Below are 20,091 nucleotides of genomic sequence, written 5' to 3'. Positions count from 1 at the left end.
GACCAGGCAAGGAGGTCTGTTTAGATTGTCCAAGTTTTGCCAACAGCAAATGTTTGAGCAGATGAGTTAGAGAGCTCACAGTATTTTGGATTAGAGTAGTCCCTTTAGGGCAGGGGTGGGCAATAAGCGGCCCTCCAGCTGTTGTTGAACTATACATCCCAGCATGCCTTGCAACAGTTTTAGCATGGTCAAATAGCCAATCTGTGGCAGGGCATGCTGGGATGTGTAGTTTTGCAACAGCTGGGGGGGTGCACTTATTGCCCACCCTTACTTTAGGGGCTAACTCTGCTAGTGCTGTTTAAAATATTGTGACACTTTAAACTAAACACTTCAAAATCTAAACGGCTTAGCAGTCTTAACTATGCTGATTATATAATGGCTTGCATCCACCTTCAACCTGGAACCTAGGTGGCTCCATTATGTGTACGTGACATGTCCACTTTAGGTGTACTTACTAATAGCCAATAAAGATGTGCATTTACTTAAAGTCCTTGTTTTTTTTTTATCAATCTGTTGCAAAAATGAGACTTTAATTTTTCTGGTCGTTTAAAATTGGCTACATAATATGTATAATATAGAAGGCGATGCTTCAATATTGGATACATGAGAAATCAGTTTATTCATGTCATTGATATTCCAGCCAGTTATAGAAGTCACAACATTTCTGATTGTATTGTGTTTTTACCTAGAGCACTTTAGTATTATCTGTTTGATTAGAAAGAATGAGATATTAATTGTTATAAACTACTTCAAATAAGAAAATTGACACCAAAAATAAGTCACCTTTTTTTCAGTGATATGTGTTAGGAATATATTCAAAAGTAATCACAAAATGGACATTTTATTCTGCAGGATTGCCATAAGTAACTAGCAAATATATTATTTCCATGTGTTTAAAGACCAATAAAGTTGTGTGTTGCCTCTATTTTGCTTTAGGGTATATGTCACCTCATCCTTCACCACTGGGGGCTCCTGAACATGTAGCTAGTCCAATGTCAGGTGGAGGCCCAACACCTCCACAGTTACCACCAGCTCAGCCTGGGCTCATGATGCAAGGTGACCAACAAGTTATAAGCCAGCCCAGTCGTGGTCCCTCCGCGTTTAGCCAGGTTCAGCTTCATCAACTCCGGGCTCAAATATTGGCTTACAAGATGCTGGCGAGAGGACAGCCATTGTCTGAAAATCTGCAACTTGCTGTACAAGGAAAGAGGACACTGCCTGCAATTCCTCAACAGCAACAACAGCAGCAGCCACCACCACAAGCACAACAGCAGCCACCACCACAGCAGCCCCCTTCTAATTACAGCAGACCACCAAGTAAGTAAAGGACTTTGGCTTTCTGTTAACTCACCTTAATGTAATAGTCTTACATATGTGAACCTATGCACATTTTATTTCTTTCATTTGAAGAAAAATCTTTTTTTTTTTTTTTTTTAAACTATTTTATTTTTTGGTTATGTAATTTAATTGGTTTATTAGTATAATAAGTGTTATCATTGCATCACATTTGCTTTTGTAAAGATATCGTGGACTTGGGTCACCATTTGTTGTACACTGGTGTGTTCATATCACAAGTACAAGTGTTCTAGTAATCTATTTGGTGAATCCAGTGACTTAAATATTGCAATACAGCCTGCTCCATCAGTTTTTAGTCAATTTATAAACTAGACCATTATAGCTATACTGATAAGTACTGTTTAGTGAGCCATTTCTAATGTTTCTTTTTTGTAATTTTCCACTGCTGAGTTTAACTTTTTTTATCTACTTTAAATTGTTAAGGTAGTAGTTCAAAATTTTATTGCCCATAAAATATAATCCAGATCTAGATATATATATTAGGGATGTGCAGGCTCGGATAGGTTCAAATTTGCACGCCGACTTCGGCTTTTTCCCTCCAAAAATTGGGTCTCAGAAAGAGGCAAAACGTCATCTTTCATGGTCAAACATCATCTTCCATGGACTTTTGTCCAGGAATGCTGATGTTTGTCCATTAAAGATCACATTTTGTCTCTTTCTAAGACCTGATTTTTGGAGGGAAAAATCCGAACTCAACGTGCAAATTCGAACCTATCTGAGCCTGCACATCCCATATATATAAAACGAAACAACAGCGGCACTCTCAGGACTTGAAAAAAAATAAGACTCACGACTCCACAAGGTCTGCGTTTAGAACGCAGACCTTGTGGAGTTGTGAGTCCTATTTTTTTCAAGTCCTGAGAGTGCTGCTGTTGTTTTGTTTGTATGCTTGGTGTTTCAACCATTTTGAGGGCACCCAGGCCAGTATTGTATTTGTGGAGTGCCGGCGTTCTCATTATATACTGTGTGTGTATGTATGTATGTATGTGTGTATATATATATGTGTGTGTATATATATATATATATATATATATATATGTATATAAGTTTTTCTTCACAAGAAGATTTACGTGCTATTTTAAAATAACATTTTATCTGAATGTACCCTGTAATTTAAGACTGTAAATAACATATTTATTTTTTTTAGAACCTGTTCTGTAGAGCAAATACATTTTTTTTTTGTTTTGAATAATGTGGTAGTTTGGTAACGAGTTAAACATTCAGCAGTTTGGTATTCATTCATGTTTCTTGTTTAAAGGTATGGGAATGCACCCAATGGCTGTTCCTCCTGCTGGGGCAGGACCAGCACCTGGGATGGCTGGACATGCTGCCAGCATGGCTCTAAAGCCCTGGGCAGAAGGTAGGGGCAAGAGTGACCCATTGTAGATGGTAGGGGGCAGATATTTAGTAATGCTTTGGAATCTATTTTCACCAGCTGCAGAAATCTCTTTTCAAGTATATGAAATCTTTAAATCAGTTTTTAAATATATATTGCAAGTGGCTTCTTTATATACAGGGTTAATTCTGTATTTTAGATATTTGTAGCTTCTTCTGTTAACCGTGGAGTCCTAATATTTTATTTGCTTGTCTCAACATAGATCAACATTTGCCATTTGCACATCCACATCCATATTGATTTAATAGACAAAAATATGAGATGATTTTACATATCCACCTATTTAGTTTATAGATTATATTGCATGAAATCAACATTTATTTTCTTGCAAATGAAACCTGATAATGAGTATATACAAGTATGTATGTACCATAAAACATGTCCTGACTAATTTCTTACTGTACAGCCACTGAGAAAAGTTTTGAGAATGACACAAGTACTGGTTTTCACAAAGTTTGCTGCTTCATGTTTTTAGATCTTTTTGTCAGATGTTACTATGGTATACTGAAGTAAAATTACAAGCATTTCATAAGTGTCAAAGGCTTTTATTGACAATTACATTAAGTTTCTGCAAAGAGTCAATATTTGGAGTGTTGACCCTTCTTTTTCAAGACCTCTGCAATTCGCCCTGGCATGCTGTCAATCAACTTCTGGGCCACATACTGACTGATGGCCGCCCATTCTTGCCTGATCAATGCTTGGCGTTTGTTAGAATTTGTGGGTTTTTGTTTGTCCACTTTGAGGATTGACCACAAGTTCTCAATGGGATTAAGGTCCGGGCAGTTTCCTGGTCATAGACCCAAAATTTCGATGTTTTGTTCCCCGAACCACTTAATTATCACTTTTGCCTTATGGCAGGGTGCTCCATCATGCTGGAAAAGGCATTATTCGTCACCAAACTGTTCTTGCATGGTTGGGAAAAGTTGCTCTTGGAGGATGTTTTGGTACCATTCTTTATTCATGGCTGTGTTCTTAGGCAAAATTGTGAGTGAGCTCACTCCCTTGGCTGAGACGCAACCCCACGCATGAATGGTCTCAGGATACTTTACTGTTGGTACAGGTGTATAAAATCAAGTACCAAACATTTGTGAAACAAAATGGGTCGTTCTGAAGAGCTCAGTGACTTTAAGCGTGGTACTGAGATAAGATGCTACCTTTTAAATAATATGGGTCATGAAATTTCATCTCTGCTGGATATTCCACTGTCAACTGCAAGTGGTATTGGAAGCATTTAGGAACAACAGCAACTCAGCCATGAAGCAAAAGACCAAGTAAAATCACAGAGCGGGGTCATTGACTGCTAAGGCGCATGGTATGTAAAAGTCACAAATGCATCGAAAACATAAAAATTTTGAGTCCTTGGCCAGGAAACTCCCCAGACCTTAATTCCATTATGAACTTGTGGTCAATCCTCCAGAGGCGGGTGGACAAACAAAAACCCACAAATTCTGACATACTCCAAGCATTGATTAGGTAAGAGTGGGCGGCCATCAGTCAGTATATGGCCCAGACTTTGATCGACAGCATGCCAGAGAGAATAGCAGAGGTCTTGAAAAAGAAGGGTCAACACTGCAAATATTGACTCTTTGCATAAACTTAATGTAATTGTCAATAAAAGCCTTTGACACTTATGAAATGCTTGTAATTTTACTTCAGTATACCATAGTAACATCTGACAAAAAGATCTAAAAACACTGAAGCAGCAAACTTTGTGAAAACCAATACTTGTCATTCTCTTCTATCCTAAAGTGTCTTGCTTTATTGCTTTACTTTCGCATACTTTAGTTTTGCTTCAAAAATTCAAAACCATCTTCTTCCATTTAAACAAAAAATAAAACCCACTGTATTTATTCACTAATTTACTGTCATTAAATTATTTGTATTCTAGTTGATTTGGGCATGCCATAATTTATTTTTGTTGTTCAATGTTCCTATCAGGACAAAGCTCCGATCTAAATGTACCAAGTACTCCTCAGAAACTTGCTGTACCCCCCTCAAGTGGAAGGCCATCTCCTGCACCTCCCACAGCTCCTCCATCAGTTGCTCTGCCAGGTCCATCTGTTCCCCAGCCTACACCTGGGCAGCCTACTCCGATTGTTCAGCTTCAGCAGAAACAGAATCGAATCAGCCCAATTCAGAAACCACAGGGCTTAGATCCTGTTGAAATACTCCAAGAAAGAGAATATAGGTAAAAATCTATTTTATGTTTTAACTGTATTACATTACTAAATGCTTTCTTAATTGGCTGATAAATAAGTATTGAAATACCTCATCCACTTAATTCTCTCCTTATCTCATGTGTGACATGACCACTGAGGAGCTTGATATCTTACTGGCTCAGTATGAGTTCAGGTTGTGCTGACTTGGTAATAGGCAGAGGTTGGAGACTAGCAGAGAGACCCTTTTTGCAGTGGCCGCCATAGAAGTCTCCTCAAAATGATTATGCAAAGGGAACACTGAGTTATAGGTGAATTTCCTAGTTAACCCAGCTTCAAGTTAAAAAGTTCAAAACCTTATTTGGAAAATTAGCATGTACTGTTTTATATGTAGTGAAATTAACTTCGTTATGCCAAGTTTAATTACTTAAGTTTGCAGAATATTTTATACAAATTATTTCTACTTCAGGGTCCATAGGGGGTCCACAGGGTTGACCTTGGGGTATAGCTGGATCTGGATCCATGGGCACCACGCAGTTAAAGCTTTAGCTGCTCCCAGGATGCACTTGGGTCCGTCCTCCTCTATACCCCGCCCCCGGCCACAGCACCTCAGTTTGAGTTGGTGCCCGGCCGGAGTCGGGTCACCTGCGCAGGGGGGCTGCAGGAGCAGCCCCCAAAAGCTTTCTATTTTTATTTAAAAAAAAAAAAAAAAAAAAAAAGAGCCTGTTAGATTTTTATTTTAAAACAGAGGCTCTAGTGTGGCAGCGACGGGCTGTCTATGCAGACGCCCACGCTGCCGCTCTCCTTCCCCGCTGGCGCGCGACGGCAGTACTGCACTGGGGATCGCGGCGGGAGGCCAGAGTCCGTACTAGCCGGACTCTGGGTCCCTCCCTGGACTGCTGCCGGAGTCGCCGGGGACAACGTAAGCCGCGAGTCGCCGATTAGCGGCGGCTCGCGGGTTTTGCCTGCAGATGCAGTCCTTTGCCCCCGGTCCTAGGGGACAGACCGGGGGCCGCTAGCGGTGGCGGCGGGCTCCCCCTCTGAGGAGGAATAACCCGTGGAACCACTAGACCACCAGGGATATATGGCAAGCGGGATGCCGGCAAGCCCTGGGGTTAATATGCTAGCCAGGGGAGGAAGCCTTCCCTGTTTAGCGGCTCCTCCCCTCAGCTCAGCGCGCCTTTCAGCACGGAGTCTGGCGTCGCTGAGCTGCAGCTACTCGGCCACTCCTCCTCTGAGGTCTCCAGCGGCCATTTTCTCACAGTGGCAGCGCAGATCTTCAGGGAGCACGCGGACCGGTCCCCCTGTGTACCTCTCCCCTGATTAAGGACAGCGTACACAGCACTATAGCCCTCCCAGACACTGAATCTGGGCAGGTTGATTGTAGTGGAAAGGTGCAGTGAGTATATCTTCCTGCATGGTATGTGACTTTTGCTAGTGCTGCCTGTCTGTGCTTATTTTCCGCTTACTGTCAGCTTATACCTATCCCTTTACTTCTCCTACAAGCCCTACAGGTGTGTGGGGGAGGGGCGTTTCTACTGACCTCACTTATATAGATCACGTATTTGTGAGGTCCGTCACATACAGTTGTGTGCTACACAGTGCCGTATTGTGGGCTGTTGTTTAGCACACCGGTGAGTGCGTTTTCTTCTGCCCTGTTGCCAGATATATTTTTTGACTATATAATATATTCTGTCATGTCAGACGAGGAGGTTGAGCGCTCAGTGGCTCCGGTGTTGGCCTCCTGCGGACGCTGTTCTGCAGGAGTAGATAGGGAGGATTTGTCACAGGATGGCCTGTGTAGTCGATGCCAGGTGGCTCCTGGCCCATCCAGACCTTCTCTGGCGCAGGAACCACCGTGGGCGATGTTTTCTCAAGTGCTGGTGTCTATTGCGGACCGTCTGTCGGTCCCGACTGCTCTCCCTACTAGGGCGTTGCCCCAGCCGACCATCCCCCATTCCCCGGGTGTCCCGCAGTTATTGCGGAGCCCTCCTGGGTCTCAGTCGGTGGGTCCCTATGTGGGGTTGCCTATGTATATACAGGCTTCCCCTGTGCCGCAGCAGCCTGTGGTACCTTTTCAGGCCCCTATGGTGACTCCTCCACCCTGGGTGGATGTGCTCTCCAACTCCGTGCAAAATTTGGCGGCCGCTTCCTCGGCTTTTCAGTCAATGTTGCAGACTGACATGCCTTCTAGGATTTCAAAACGCCCACTCATGACACGGGCTGCTCAGGTATCGGACTCAGAGGGTTCCTCAGATGATGGGGAGGTCCCTGATGACACTGACTCGGACGCCTCGGTCCAGGAAATGGATACCAAGTCGTCCATTAATGTGCGAGCACTAGTTAGGGCGGTGCGAGCTATTCTTCTTATAGAGGATGAGGCACCGGTTCCTAAGTCGAAGTTTCCTAGTTTCAAAAAAACTAAGGTGGCTTCTGCGGTGTTTCCCCTGTCGGATCAGTTGACGGATCATATGGCGGTAGCTTGGCAGGCGCCCAGTAAGAGATTCCTTCCTCAGAAGCGGTTGGCTTCTAATTACCCCTTCCCTGAGGCACATTGTAAAAAATGGGAAACTCCACCGGCGGTGGATTCCCATGTCACCCGTTTAACTCGGGGCGCCACCTTACCATTACCGTCGATATCCTCGCTGAAGGATCCCACGGACAGGAAAGTTGAGACTTGCTTAAAGTCTATTTACTCCCTCTCCGGGGCGGTGGCCCGACCGTCCATGGCCATCTCCTGGGTGGCCAAGGCCATAGAGGGGTGGGCCAATGCATTGGAAGATACCTTCCCGGACGATGCTCCGGATGTCCAGCGGGCGTTGTTGGGACAAATGAGGGACGCTGCTTCTTACATTGGAGAAGCTTCTTTAGATGCTAGTCTGCTGACCTCGCGGGTATCGGCTGCAGCGGTGTCTGGCCGCCGATCCTTATGGTTGCGGTCCTGGAGAGCGGACTCTGATTCAAAGAAAGGTCTGGAGGCCTTACCTTTCAATGGGGAATTACTATTTGGTCCGGACTTGGACAAAATAGTGGACACCTTGGCTAAATCCAAGTCGGCCTTCCTCCCTTCGGCCGCACTGCCTGCTAAGGTTCGGAGTTCGGCTTTTCGTTCCTTTCGGGTTCAGGGTAAGGCGAAAGGTCAGTCCTTCCCGAGACAGTCTGCGAGTAAGACGGCCTCTAAACCCAAGAAGCAAGCCTGGAGTGCTCGGCGCCCTTCTTCCAAGCAGGAAGATAAACCTGCGGCCTGATGGGACGGGCCTCCCTCTGGGGGACCTCAGAGTGGGAGGCCGACTTCTTCTATTTGCCCAGTGCTGGCACAATACCACCACGGATGCCTGGGTTCGAGAAGTGGTCTCCCAGGGGTACGCCCTGTCTTTTCGGCACAGACCACCCCACCAGTTTTTCTGCACAAGTCCTTCTCACGACAAGACCAAGGCGTTACAGGTTCAGGAGGCTATAGAGTCCTTGCTGAAAGCAGGGGTCATTGTTCCCGTTCCTCTATCACAACGAGGGACGGGGTATTATTCGTCTCTGTTTCTGGTGCAGAAACCCAATGGTTCTCATCGCCCTATCCTCAACTTGAAGTCTCTGAACAAATTCCTCAGAGTTCCCAAGTTCAGGATGGAAACGTTATGTTCCATCATTCTGGCGATGGAACCGGGGGATTACATGGTGTCCCTGGACATCCAGGACGCCTACCTCCATGTTCCGATAGCATCTTCACACCAGCGGTATCTGAGGTTCGCTATCCTTCAACACCACTATCAGTTCCGGGCGCTACCCTTTGGTCTCTCCACGGCACCGAGGGTGTTCACGAAGATTATGGCGGTCATGGCCGCACATCTTCGGAACCAGAATGTACGGCTGCTGCCGTACCTGGACGACCTCCTGTTGCTGGCGAGCTCCCCGGAGGTACTGCATCAACATCTCCACCTGACGATCGCTTGCCTGCAAGCACACGGGTGGTTGATAAATTGGAAAAAGTCCTCCCTGATTCCATCACAGCGGATGGTTCATTTGGGAGCCCTGCTGGATTCGCGTCAGCAAAGGATCTTCCTGACTCCGGAGAAGGTCGCCTCCCTACAGCTGCGGATACGCAGTTGCCTGAGCCGTTGCCGCCTGTCGGTCCATTCGGCTATGAGAGTTCTGGGGTCCATGGTGTCGACATTTGACATGGTGGAATTTGCCCAGTTCCATTCCCGGCCCCTGCAGGGGCTGATTCTATCAGAATGGAACGGGTTACCTCACCGGATCCGCTCTCAGGTGCTGGTGTTGTCTCCGGACGTTCGGCTATCTTTGGCTTGGTGGCTTCAGACAGCTCATCTGGTCGAGGGGCGCCCATTTTGGATCCCGGACTGGGTCCTGCTCACGACGGATGCCAGTCTCCGGGGTTGGGGGGCAGTGACCGGCTTTTTGTCGCTTCAGGGTCGTTGGTCAGCGGAAGAAGCACTTCTCCCCATCAACATCCTGGAACTGCGGGCAGTATACAGGGCCCTGCAGTCGTCCGGCCCCGCTCTTCACGGAAGGGCGGTACAGGTGCAGTCCGACAACGCCACCACGGTGGCGTATATCAATCACCAAGGCGGAACTCGCAGTCAGGCAGCGATGTCGGAGGTGTCTCGTATCCTGACTTGGGCGGAGGGTCACATTCCAGCGATCTCGGCGGTCTTCATCCCCGGAGTCCTCAATTGGGAGGCGGACTTCCTCAGCCGTCACGACGTGCATCCCGGGGAATGGTCGCTTCACCCAGAGGTGTTTCAGCTACTCGTGGACAGGTGGGGACTGCCGGAGCTGGACTTGATGGCCTCCCGTCACAATCACAAGTTGCCCGTTTACGGGTCAAGGACAAGAGACTCAGGTGCAAGTCTGGTGGACGCGCTGTCGGTGAAATGGACGTTTCACCTGGCGTATCTGTTTCCTCCGATATCCCTGCTTCCTCGGGTTCTGCGGAAATTCAAGCAGGACGGCGGCATGCTCGTGCTGGTAGCTCCGGCGTGGCCCAGACGTCCTTGGTACTCCGATCTCAGGAGCCTCTCCATCGACGCTCCGTACCTTCTTCCTCAGCGTCGGGACCTGTTGTCTCAGGGGCCCTGCCTTTACCCGGATCTGGGTCGGCTGTCTTTGACGGCGTGGCTCTTGAGACAGCCGTCTTGAGGTCTCGGGGCTTCTCCAGTTCGGTTATTGGTACCATGCTCAGGGCACGCAAGCCTGCTTCAGCACGGATTTATCACAGAGTGTGGCACACTTACTTTCAGTGGTGTGAGTCCAGACATTATGATCCTCAGGTGTTCCGAGTTTCTAGGATCTTGGAATTTCTTCAGTCAGGATTGGATCTCGGCTTACGCCTTGCATCTCTGAAGGTTCATGTGTCCGCCTTGTCCGTGTGGTTTCAACGGCGGATTGCAATACTACCAGACGTTCACACCTTTTTCCAAGGTGTTCTCAGGATCCAGCCTCCCTTTGTGCCTCCTGTGGCTCCTTGGGACTTGGCGGTGGTGCTACGGGTCCTGCAGGGTCCTCCGTTTGAGCCTCTTGAGGCGGTGGAGCTCAAGTGGCTGACATTTAAGACGGTTTTTCTCCTGGCAATTGCTTCGGCCAGGAGGGTGTCTGAATTGGGGGCGCTTTCCTGTCGCCCTCCTTTCCTGATTTTTCACCAGGACAGGGCGGTGCTCCGCACTCGTCCTGAGTTTTTGCCCAAAGTGGTCTCGAAGTTCCATATTAATCAGGAACTTGTTGTGCCAGCTTTTCAGTCCCCTGATCTTTCAGCTGGTGAGACTTCCTTAGATGTGGTCCGGGCGCTTAGAATTTATGTAGACCGGACGGCTTCGGTTAGGAAGTCTGATTCCTTGTTTATCCTCTTTGGTTTTCACAAGAGGGGTTGGCCTGCCAACAAACAAACGTTAGCCCGTTGGCTTCGTTCCGTTATTTGTGAGGCTTATGCACAAGAGGGCTTACCTGTGCCAGCCTCTGTTAAGGCTCATTCCACTCGTTCTGTGGGTCCCTCTTGGGCTGCTAGACGTGGCGCTTCTGCTGTTCAGCTGTGTAAGGCGGCTACTTGGTCTTCAATTCAAACGTTTTTGAGGTTCTATGCGTTTGACACCTTTGCCTCTCAGGATGCATCCTTTGGGCGCCCGGTACTCCTTTCAGCACAGGAGCGTCCCCGCCCTTAGTTGTACTGCTTTGGGACATCCCCAAGGTCAACCCTGTGGACCCCCTATGGACCCTGAAGTAGAAAACAAGAGATATGGTAAGAACTTACCTTTGTTATCTCTGTTTCTACGAAGTCCATAGGGTCCACAGGGCGCCCGCCCTGACGCACCTGGCTTCAAATGGGCTGTGTGGCTGGTCACCGGTTTTCCGTCTCCCATTTCTGTGAGTATGGTTTCTTGTGTGTTCCAGTCTTCCTTCTCTCTGTTTAGTCTCCTCCTCCGGCCTTGGCTGCTTACCAACTGAGGTGCTGTGGCCGGGGGCGGGGTATAGAGGAGGACGGACCCAAGTGCATCCTGGGAGCAGCTAAAGCTTTAACTGCGTGGTGCCCATGGATCCAGATCCAGCTATACCCCAAGGTCAACCCTGTGGACCCTATGGACTTCGTAGAAACAGAGATAACAAAGGTAAGTTCTTACCATATCTCTTGTTTTTTGTTTTTGTAATTCTGTACATTTTTTTTTATTAATACAAATAATTTAATCGCATTGAAATTTTTGTTAATTTATTTTAAACACTTTTAATCATGTATTTTGTTTAATTTTACCCATGTTGGGCTGTTTTGATAACATACTATCAGATAACTAAAATATAACATTATTACCCAAGGTGCAACTTTGTATAGTTTAAGTATACTGTAGGTATCTGCCTAGTTTTCATGTACATGGAGATTTTGGTTTTTGTTTTTCCTTCTGTCCGCTTACAGACTTTTTGTTTTGTCTGTTTCTAATTCGCAATTGATAGCATACTGTTGAGAAGTTTTGTATGATATTATATAGTTGTTGGAGACTAAGCTAATCAAACATGATGACTTAATCCTTTGTGACCTTTTTTTAAAGGCCATCATTCAAGCTCATTAACAATGAGGGAAGTGTAGACCGATAAATGTGTCCCCGCTTACCGATGTTTAGGTCTTATGCAAGCCTGCAGCATGTTTCTGGTGGAGAAAGTAGTGCATTATTAGTGAATAACAACATATGCGTTGGTTATTTCACGTAAAACACAAGCATAATCCCTTTAATTCACTTTTTTTTCTCTCTTGTTTATGAAGAACTGTGTGCTTCTGTGTTTATAAATGATATTTTAATAATACCTCGGAATCTCAAAGCTTCAAAACGGTGCTCTCTGCATGCCAAATGTGTGGTGTCTTTACAAAAATATATATAAAAGATTAAATATTGTGGCTTTATATAGTCATTGTGGAATTTAGATCTGTCTTTTTGAGGCAGATTTATAAAGCTGTCCACACATGGGCCATTTTGGTTGCTTGACCATCAGGATTACTTTACACTTTGGTCACAAACGTGGATAGGATAGGTCCTATAATTGTTTTTGACTAGGTTATTATTGTTGATTGCACTTGTTTTGGTTCCACACCTGCTGGGATAACAGTCCTGTAGGTGGATCCTGCCTGCTTATCATTGTTAATGAACTGATCTTACCGTCATATAGTGTGGAGTATGAAGTCATTATCATTTCACAGGCTTGATATATGTTGCTACTTTCCTTGGTCTGTTTGCCATTTACTTGCATTTGTATTCCTTTCCCTTGAAAACATTCTAACTCCCAAATGTAACCGTTGCGATTTCGACTAGTTTTAAATTGGTTTTAAGGCAGAATTTTGACCTTAAAATTAATTGCAGCGTTAAATCTAGTGTTTATCAATCCAAAATGGAAACAGTGTCTGTAATTGGGTGTAAGTCTAGTTGTGGTCGCTGGTCTTGCTGCTGTTATTTCAGTCGTGAGTGACATGATGCAGCTTTTATATAAGTACTGTACATAGCCTAACCTAGTATTTAAGTTACACAATTAGATGTTTGGTTTGTATCCAACCTAAAACTGTATATTTTAATCTGTGTAACAGAACTTAGCACAATGTTTCATACGTTTCCAGAATCCAGCAACACAAAGTGATTTTGTGCATTCGTTAATAGGAACAGTGCACCCATTGTAATATATAATAATTCAGATATAAATTGTAAGCTCCTTGGCTCATACATCAGACACATTTGCAGGTGTAGGCAGCATTAAATCATGTATTCTGCAAATGGCCAGCAGGGTCTGTGACGTGTAAGCCCAAGTATTGCAATGTGAGTACATTGACATACCAAGTAAACGTTCCTCAAACCCATGAAATCGTAGCACTGCTAGAAAATAAACTCCATTCTGTTTCATGGGGTTTAAAAATTCTGCTACTATCAGTCTGAAAACAGTAAAATCTAAGTTTCTATTTAATACAGAACTAAGGCCATACATATTTGCAGTACTGAAACTTTTTCTTTCACGTTCTCGAGAAAAAAAAATTATGTTCGGCATAGTTATTTTCTTTATTTTATGCTCTCCATAGATCATAGGGAAGAAAAATATAACTATATACATAATTCTATTCCCTGTATTATAAATGTTGCATATATGTTTTTAGAAACTAGATGCAAAGACAAACTTAGCCGTACTCAGGCCTACCTGCTTGTGCAAGTTTTTGTTTGGTCTCCTCTAATGTTGATGTGACATAGGCCCTCATTCAGAGCCGTACGCTCTGAGCAGAGCGCACGCTCTGAATGAGGGCCGGGCTCCATTTTCATGGAGCGTCCTCCTGGACGCTCGTATAGCTGTGGGTCACCACCCACAGGCTATACGAGCGTGCATTTTGATGGCCGCGATGGTCGTGACCATCGCGACCATCGACATTGCGAGCCGGAGCCTGCGGTTGAGGTTTTCAACCGCAAGCTTCGGAGTGATTTTGGCTCTATCAGAGCCAAAATCACTCCCACTGACATCACTAGTGATGTCAGTGGGCCGGCTTCTGACGGGAGGCGTTCCCGTGGGAACGCCCCCGTCAGGGAGGCACGCCCACCAAAGGGGGCGTGCTGTCAATCAACATTGACAGCACGCCCCCTTTGATCGGACACATAACGAGCGAAGGAAAGTCCTTCGCTCGTCGTGTCTGGCGCATGCGCACGACGGAGCTCCCTCCGTCGTGCGCATGCTCAGTGCAGACCATCGACCCACTTGCGAGCGGACAGCCGCTCGCGAGTGGGTCTGAATCAGGCCCATAGTTTCCTAATGTTCACCTTTGGTGAGGATGGATGGCACATTCAGCAACCCACTAGTTTGGTATCTTTAGGCAAAAAGCTAAGAGCGTTGCCTACTCTTTCTTGAACTATTAGGGAGAAATCGTATTGTTTTGGGCGCCACGATACTTAATGGATGAAGCAATTAAGTTGTTTTGGGCGCCCATTAATTATCATGCTTGTTGTGCCCACTTGGCTAAACCCGTCGAAAGTCCTGGTTAGGGCGCTCAAACTGCAGGAGGCAGCGATCAAAAATGCAGGCGCTAGAGGATATTCGTACCTAAACGGAGCAACAATTGAATTGCTCCGTTGGGCGTCCATCACTAACAGCCGCCGGCGCAATTGAATTCCCCCCTAACACACAAATATTCCTAGGTCTCCTTGCATGCACTGCATGTCTTAGAACTCTTGAAAGATTTTCAATAACAAGTCTGGGACCTGTGAAGGCTATACCAAAATGTTAATCTTTGTTCCTATGTTAGTTATTTTGAGGTCTGTTTTGGATTATTGTTTCCCAAATCTCTGAATAGATCAAGTGACTTTATTAAAACACCAATAAAATAAGTAAATGATGCACTCATGAGTGATGCAGTATAAATCGCATGTAGAACATTTATGCAGGCTGCTCACCATCTCGAGACAGATCTCGGTTAGTCAGAGGAGAAGTCAGCCTTTTTGTTACTCGTTTCAAATTGATTCCTTTTTCGCATCTCCAGGTTTACAAGTAAAAAATAGTGTGGGTACTGCCAGGACAAAATAGATAATTTCATTAACTTAAACTGGGTACACACTAGACAATTTCTTAAACGATTTGTTGTTTTTATGACGAATCGGAATGACAAATCGTCTAGTGTGTATGCACTATGCACTCTTGCGGGGTCGTCCGTGGTATCTTTAGATCTGCCGTACATGCTGCTCTATCTGAAGATGTGACTGATGATCCCATGCATTTGGATGCGGCGGGGGAAACAAAATATCGTGAGGTTGTTCACCAAATCACGTGGTGTGCCACGGACCACACAATATGTCGTTACATCGCATCTGCCGTCGGCTGGTTACACCGGTTGTCTAGTGTGTACCAAGCTTAAATAAATGATCAATTTAAATTGCATGTTAAAACATATACTGTAGCAATATAAAATACCAATCATTATCCAAGAGGCACCAATGTATTAAGGGATTTATTTATGAAGCGTCGGTTTGTAAAACTCAACTTCTGTTCCTGTTTGTACCCAATATTTAAAAGGGTAGTGCTTTTACTAGCAAGACACGGCTAGTAAATGCACTGCCCTTTTCAATATCAGGCATAAACACATACAGAAGTGTTGGTTTTTACAAACCGAAAACTTCATAAATAAACCCCCCAAAATCCTAAATATCCACATTCCCAGTACAGCAATATTCACATTCCCGGTACAGCTGGTAAAGTGAATAATAAGAAAAATACTGGCAATTCGCTTTCCGAATCAGGTAATAATTGTCTGTTTAGACTTGTAAACCACCCCTTTGGCTGAAGATTTGCCTAGGTTCTAACTCAAGTCTCGATATAACAACCAGTCAGTCATTTTGAATAATTTAAGCACATGAGTTTGCGTAGACTAATAGAATATATATATATATATATATATATATATATACAATTCTAATGCCTACAGTTTGCGCTTTAAATATTGTAACTGTAATATAAATTACTGAATATGACTACCAGCTGCTTCCCTCATAAAAATCCCCTGTTAGAAGGATAAACCAAATACACAACAAATATATGAAAGAGGGCACTATTATTATTTTAGTCTTTAGATAATATTTAAGCTCAAATAGATTATCTTTTTTCAATCCAATGTGTTGGAAAAGACAAAATCCTGTGGAGGAGAATACAATGAAGACCCACAGATCACGTAGTTTATCTTCAAGCTATATGTTCCATGTTAGATTCTTTAGCTTGAAAGAGTAAATGTCCAAATGGAGATTTGTTCTCAAAACTTATAGAAGTAAACGAAGCCTTTTTTATCCAGCGCATTGTTCCTTTTGGAGTATTATCCTTCTCTAGAGAAATAAACCCTCACACCAAGGGAAGACACCCAAAGAATAATAAATAAAAATTCTGATGCGCATGTGTATATTTATTTAAGATCACAATCTTTAAAACACTTGACAGTAAAAAACATGCAGCAAGGCTTAACACAGTTCAGATTGGGGGTATAGTGAGAAAAATTCAACCACCTTAGAATTCTATACTCCACATCTGTGGGACCCCAAACAGGTGTGCCCAATCTTTACCCGACACGTTTCGTCCTATACGGACTTCTTCAGGGGTAACAATGTACATAAGAACTAACGCCTCACCAGACAAACAAATAGAGATTCTCTGGAATCCAAATTTCTGTGATATCATGCAAATATATACCAAATCGGAGTATAGATATCTGATGATGTTATTACTTTATCTCAGTATTTTCAGATTTTCCCAGTTTCACATAGTATGGTAAAAGGAAGCTTGAGAAACTTTACACTTTAAACAATTACCCAGTTCCCCCATGGAATTGTGTTTCCTCTAACTTTGGGAAAGATATGCCCTATGGAGGGTCTGTATATGCACCTCCTGTAATAGGGATGAATGCAGATTTTTTAGATCTGATTTCTGCATGTTTAAGAAGGGGAATAGATGATCAGAATGCATTTGGTCATCGCCACCTTCTCCTCCTGATCGCCCATCTCATTTGATAAATATTAAAGTAAAATAATGGTTTTATTTGCTATTAAAAGCTCTTTTAAAATTACTTTTCATTTTCTTACCAAAGTAATACTGGTCTTAATACAGGTTGAGTCTCCCATATCCAAATATTCTGAAATACGGAGTATTCCGAAATACGGAATATTTTTAGCATGACTGAGATAGTGAAACCTTTGCTTTTTGATGGTTCAATGTACACAAACTTTGTCTAAGGCACACATTTATTAAAAATATAGTATAAAATGACCTATAGGCTGTGTGTATAAGGTGTATATGAAACATAAATGAATTTAACGTATGTACACAAACTTTCTTTGAGCCACAAAATTATTGAAAATATTGTATAAAATTACCTTCAGGCTGTGTGTATAAGGTGTATATAATACATAAATGCATTCTGTGTTTAGACTCTGGCCCTATTCCTAAGAAATTTCAGTATTGTATACAAATATTCCAAAATACGGAATATTCCGATATCCAAAATACCCCTGGTCCCAAACATTTTGGATATGGGAGACTCAACCTGTATACAGTTTGTAGGTTCCAAAATGTTTAACCCACTTATACCTTAAGTAAAATATTATAATTTTCATTCTCAACTGAGCCATGTTACCTAATGTGGGTTCTCAAACTTAGAGCAGTATTCCCGGGTAAAGAACATAGATTACTTGGGCTGCTCATTCTTCTTAAGCTGTTTTAGTGTGCAGTTCAGAGGCTTTACTAAGGTGAAGGGTCAGCTCAGTTAACTGTTCCCTCGCCCAGCCTAATTGTCCATATATATATATATACATATATATAATATCTACATTTTATTGCAGCTTTTTTGTGTGACATTACACAATGTTAATTGTTAGTGATAGAGCATTTGACATGTAGAGAATTAGTGGCTGACTCAAATGTGTGGGAGTGAACAATTAAAAGTTGGATAATAACCAGCAGTTGTTTCCCTGCGGTGAGACGTGTATCATTGTCTTTTGTGTTAGTGGTGGGTCTAATGATAGTACTGACCCCCCAGGGAGAGATTATGTGTAATGATCTTTAAGGGGCACAAGCCCACTAACATCAACATGCTAATAATTACTTTGACCAGCTCCCCTGCACAGACTGAATACAGACATCCATTTACTTACGCTATTTGTACAAACTGAGCTTTCCCTTGATGTTTTGTACCAATCTCTTTGGTACCCAAGGGTATATTCTTCGATCTTTTACTATTATTGCATTTAACATAAGAGAAGGTACTACCCCCTCCCTTCCTTGGAGAAGGAAGAAGATGAGAAACTTGCTTCATCTAAAAAGATTACAATGAGCAGCTCCTGCTGTGCTGTTTGCACTGATGCTGCAGTGCTTGAATGTATGCACTAAAAATGCTAACTACCATTAATGGAAACAAATTGAATGAAAACGCACAAAAAAAATAAATGATTGCTCCGTTTTGATGCCTGGCTAAATGTGTATTTTAGAGAACCAGGCAATATGGTGTTTTTTTTACATTTTGTGATTTTGTTTTATTGTATAGGGCTGTTCCCAAATGTGTGTCTGAATATATTTAGGCTCCTGACCCTGTGTGTGGTTAAAGTTACTGATTCTCCACTTAATGCAAATTGTGGTCTCGCTCCCTGGCATCACTTGTGTCAGCAGATGGCAAGTTGTGCCATCCGCATCACACAGAATGTATATGTCAACAGTCTAATGATAACTGTAATGATGAGCTTCTACATTGCTGCAGTTCACAGAGCTAATGAGTCAGTACTTTTATATGTTACACTGTGCTGCAGTGCAAAAGAGGTAAAGAACAAGAACTCAGAACTGTCTCCAATCAATTTTTCTTTAAATATAATGCATCTACTTTGCCCTTTTGCAAAATGTCATTGCTTTTTTCAAATAGTCATAGAGGTAGGTTTGTGGTAATATCCTCTAGTCCAGTGCTACAGCTAAACACAAATTTGAGGGCCATCTTACTAGTTACTTATGGAATACTGTTGTTTTAATGCAAAATCGATTTGGCAAAGAAGTAAGGACAAAGGTCGTCATTCAGAGGCGGTCGCTAGAAGGGACTGCTCGCTCTGAATGAGGGCGGCCGCTTACGGCCTCCTGGTCGGTCGCTAAGCTGTGGGTTACCACCCACAGCTTAGCGACCGACCAGGTTGATGGTCAAGACCATTGGGGCTTGCAACGAGACCCTAAGGTTGAGTCTCGGCAAGCGCAAGCCCCAGGGAGCTTCCTGCTCTGATCGAGCAGGAAGCTCCCCACTGACGTCATTGCTGATGTCAGTGGGGCCGCCCCCAAACGGCAAACGTTCTGTCGGGAACGCCTCCGTTATGCAGACCACCCCCCCTGCCCGCATCCCAAACGGGGCGAGCTGTCAATCACCATCAACAGCTCGCCCCCTTTGGTGCGAGACCCGTAGCGACGTAGCGCCCGTCGCTAGCCGGGTCTCGCGCATGCGCACTTCGGAGCTGGCTCCGACGTGCGCATGCCCAGTGGGCAAACATCGACCCGGTTGCGAGCGCTCAGCGCTTGCGACCGTGTCTGAATGAGACCCAAAGTCTTAATGTGCTTTTAAATATCATCCTCCTTAAGGCCTTACACATATTGGCGTTCAGAACATGTTATCAGCAACTCTCTACTAGAGAATAGTGCAGGGCTAGGCAACCTGCAGTTTTCCAGCTGCTGTGGAACTGCCACAGTTTTTCTATTAGGGCATGAAAAAACAGGTGCAGCGCATGCTGGGATGTGTAGTTCCACAACAGCTGGAGTGCCATAGGTTGCCTACCCCTGGTATAGTGTTCTGCTTACGGAGTGTTCATGCTCGTAATGTGTTTTCAGGTTCAAACTCCTTACCTTTTTGGACAGCAAGCTTAAGAAGTTTGATTCCCCAGCCTTGTGTGTAAGCTACAATGGTACATTTTCATTAATACATATAACCTAAACAAAAAATATTAACCAAAGCAATAAAAAGTTGGCATATATAATAAATGGAGATCTGCAAAAAGATAATCAGTACAGAATTCTATTATGTGGAAATTTATGATGCTCCCAAATCACCTTCCTAATATATATATTATATGGTATTGATTCTTTGGGACTTGTATTCTATTTGGTATTTTATGGTAAACTTAATGATCTATACAATATATCCTGTCACCAAGGTATGCAACTTTATTTGTA

The 20,091-nt window shown here is 43.9% G+C and overlaps 1 protein-coding gene across 9 annotated transcripts in view; it reads left to right on the top strand.

The window, feature by feature from the left end:
- Positions 1-20,091, top strand: part of SMARCA2 (SWI/SNF related BAF chromatin remodeling complex subunit ATPase 2) — a 233,705-nt gene that overhangs the window by 45,255 nt on the left and 168,359 nt on the right. For 6 of the 9 annotated variants that reach the window (XM_088476593.1, XM_088476591.1, XM_088476594.1 and 3 more), the window contains 3 exons: positions 937-1,317; positions 2,615-2,716; positions 4,691-4,940. In XM_088476593.1, coding sequence (XP_088332719.1) covers positions 937-1,317; positions 2,615-2,716; positions 4,691-4,940 — 733 coding nt within the window. The remainder of the gene's footprint in view (positions 1-936; positions 1,318-2,614; positions 2,717-4,690; positions 4,941-20,091) is intronic. The other 3 variants (XM_088476597.1, XM_088476596.1, XM_088476598.1) reach the window with 1 other exon arrangement.

This window comes from Taudactylus pleione, unplaced genomic scaffold, assembly GCF_031769625.1.
Source record: "Taudactylus pleione unplaced genomic scaffold, aTauple2 ptg000190l, whole genome shotgun sequence".
NCBI lineage: Eukaryota > Metazoa > Chordata > Amphibia > Anura > Myobatrachidae > Taudactylus > Taudactylus pleione.
This window is presented reverse-complemented; position numbering and strand designations above follow the sequence as displayed.